Here is a 1,743-nt window from a genome sequence, read left to right as displayed (position 1 = left end):
CCACGAGCTCTGTTGTTGACTCTTCGAAAACAACAGAGCAGCAGCGGCAGCAGTAACGTCAAGCTCGACCGCCAGGCGTCGCCAGCAGCAGCAAAAAGCTTGCCTGAAACTTTTCCAGCGACCTGCTTTTCGGCAACTTTCTTTTCGTAGATNATAGCAACAACTCGTTCAAATTCACTTTAGGTTCTTCTTCTCTTCTAGGGCAGCATCTCAAAAGACGCCCTCTTGCTCGCCTTCCTATTGGGAATCGTTCCATTCTTTTTCACCCCTTGGAGAGTTTCAGCCCCAGCCTCGCCCTCCTCCTCTTCCTCCTCGTTGCAGTAGGCGCCATACTTGACGGTGCCCTCGGGGTTCAGCCGACAGTTGTTCGCCACCTCAAGACCTCCTCCTGCCCTCGGAGGCGGATTTCGCAGCGCAAACATCGCCGGCACAAAGAGAAAGCAGACGAAGGCGGTGGTGGTGCAGAGGCCGCCAAAGCCGAACCGGAGGACGCCGGAGAGGGCAGGACCGATGATGTAGCCGACGCAGAGAGCTACGAAGAAAAAAGAGAAAAGGTCAAATGTTTTCAAAATAGAACTCGAAAAAGCCAAAGAGCTCTCTCAACAGCGAACTGACCAACATCGCCGATGGCGTAGACGCTGCCGTAGACGGAGCTGTGGCGAATGTCCACCAGGTAGCCGAGCATGGGCATCATCGAGGAGTCGACCATGCCGATGGCGAAGCCGATCATCCCATTTGGTATGATCAGGCCGGCGAGCGAGGTGGCCATGGGAATCTGCCAAATCAAAACGGAAAACAAATACCTCATCAAAACTCAATTTCGAAATAAAATGATCAGCAGCTTACACTGAGCAGCGCCAGGGCGATCATGACCAGACCGAGGAGCGAGGACAGCCAGCGGCCGATCCGGTGGCCCAGCGGCCCGAAGACGTTCGTCCCCACCAGGTAGGCGACGGAGGCGGGGAGGAAGGCCGCCCCCTGCTCCCAGTTGTTCGAGCCCATGGTGTCCATCATCCAGAGCGGGAGGGAGGGCTCCAGCATGGCGATGCCCGCATTGGCGAAGGTAATTGCTCCCGCGGCGATGGCGATGTACGGGTCGCGGATGAGGGTCAGCAGGGAGGGGCCGGCCACCTGCTCGCGCNGGAGGCGGGGAGGAAGGCCGCCCCCTGCTCCCAGTTGTTCGAGCCCATGGTGTCCATCATCCAGAGCGGGAGGGAGGGCTCCAGCATGGCGATGCCCGCATTGGCGAAGGTGATCGCCCCCGCGGCGATGGCGATGTACGGGTCGCGGATGAGGGTCAGGAGGGAAGGGCCGGCCACCTGCTCGCGCACCACCTCGGGCTGGAGGACCAGCAGCTGAAGACCTGGGGAAGGAGAAGAGGATGATGATCGTCAAATTTCGAAAACCTCGAACCCTCTTCGAAAAGCTAATCCTAGCTCATCATCGAAAACAAACTCACAGCCGTCCAGCAGGGCGAGCAGGGCGAGGGTGATAAAGGGCGAACTCTGCCCCACAAACTGGTACATCTAATCAGGGGAGTCAAATTAGAAGATAATGAACTCAAAATCTCTTCTCAAATCCTTACCATGCCCCCAAAGGGCGGCCCAATCAGCACGCCCAGCGCCAGCCCGCCCAGGGCAATGGCCATGCAGTTGCCCCGTTCCCGGTCGTCGGGGTACTTCTCCGCCAGCATGCCCATGCCGGCGACGGAGGTAAAGGCGGAGCCGACGCCCTGCATTGACC

General features: G+C 58.6%; 1 protein-coding gene across 1 annotated transcript; it reads right to left on the bottom strand.

Annotated features, from left to right (window-relative positions):
* Positions 1–266: 266 nt before the first annotated feature.
* LOC108356032 (synaptic vesicular amine transporter-like) lies at positions 267–1,738 on the bottom strand (the record flags this gene model as incomplete). Its single annotated transcript, XM_017607163.1, has 6 exons — positions 1,586–1,738; positions 1,460–1,526; positions 1,320–1,363; positions 847–1,131; positions 616–775; positions 267–532 (listed from the first exon to the last, which is right to left on the bottom strand). Coding segments are annotated over exons 1-6 (975 nt in total), but the record flags the coding sequence as incomplete, so codon positions are not given.
* Between the last annotated feature and the right edge of the window lie 5 nt (positions 1,739–1,743).

This window comes from Rhagoletis zephyria, unplaced genomic scaffold (assembly GCF_001687245.7).
Source record: "Rhagoletis zephyria isolate East Lansing unplaced genomic scaffold, Rhagoletis_zephyria_1.1 Rzeph_scaffold_53314, whole genome shotgun sequence".
Taxonomy (NCBI): Eukaryota; Metazoa; Arthropoda; class Insecta; order Diptera; family Tephritidae; genus Rhagoletis; species Rhagoletis zephyria.
This window is presented reverse-complemented; position numbering and strand designations above follow the sequence as displayed.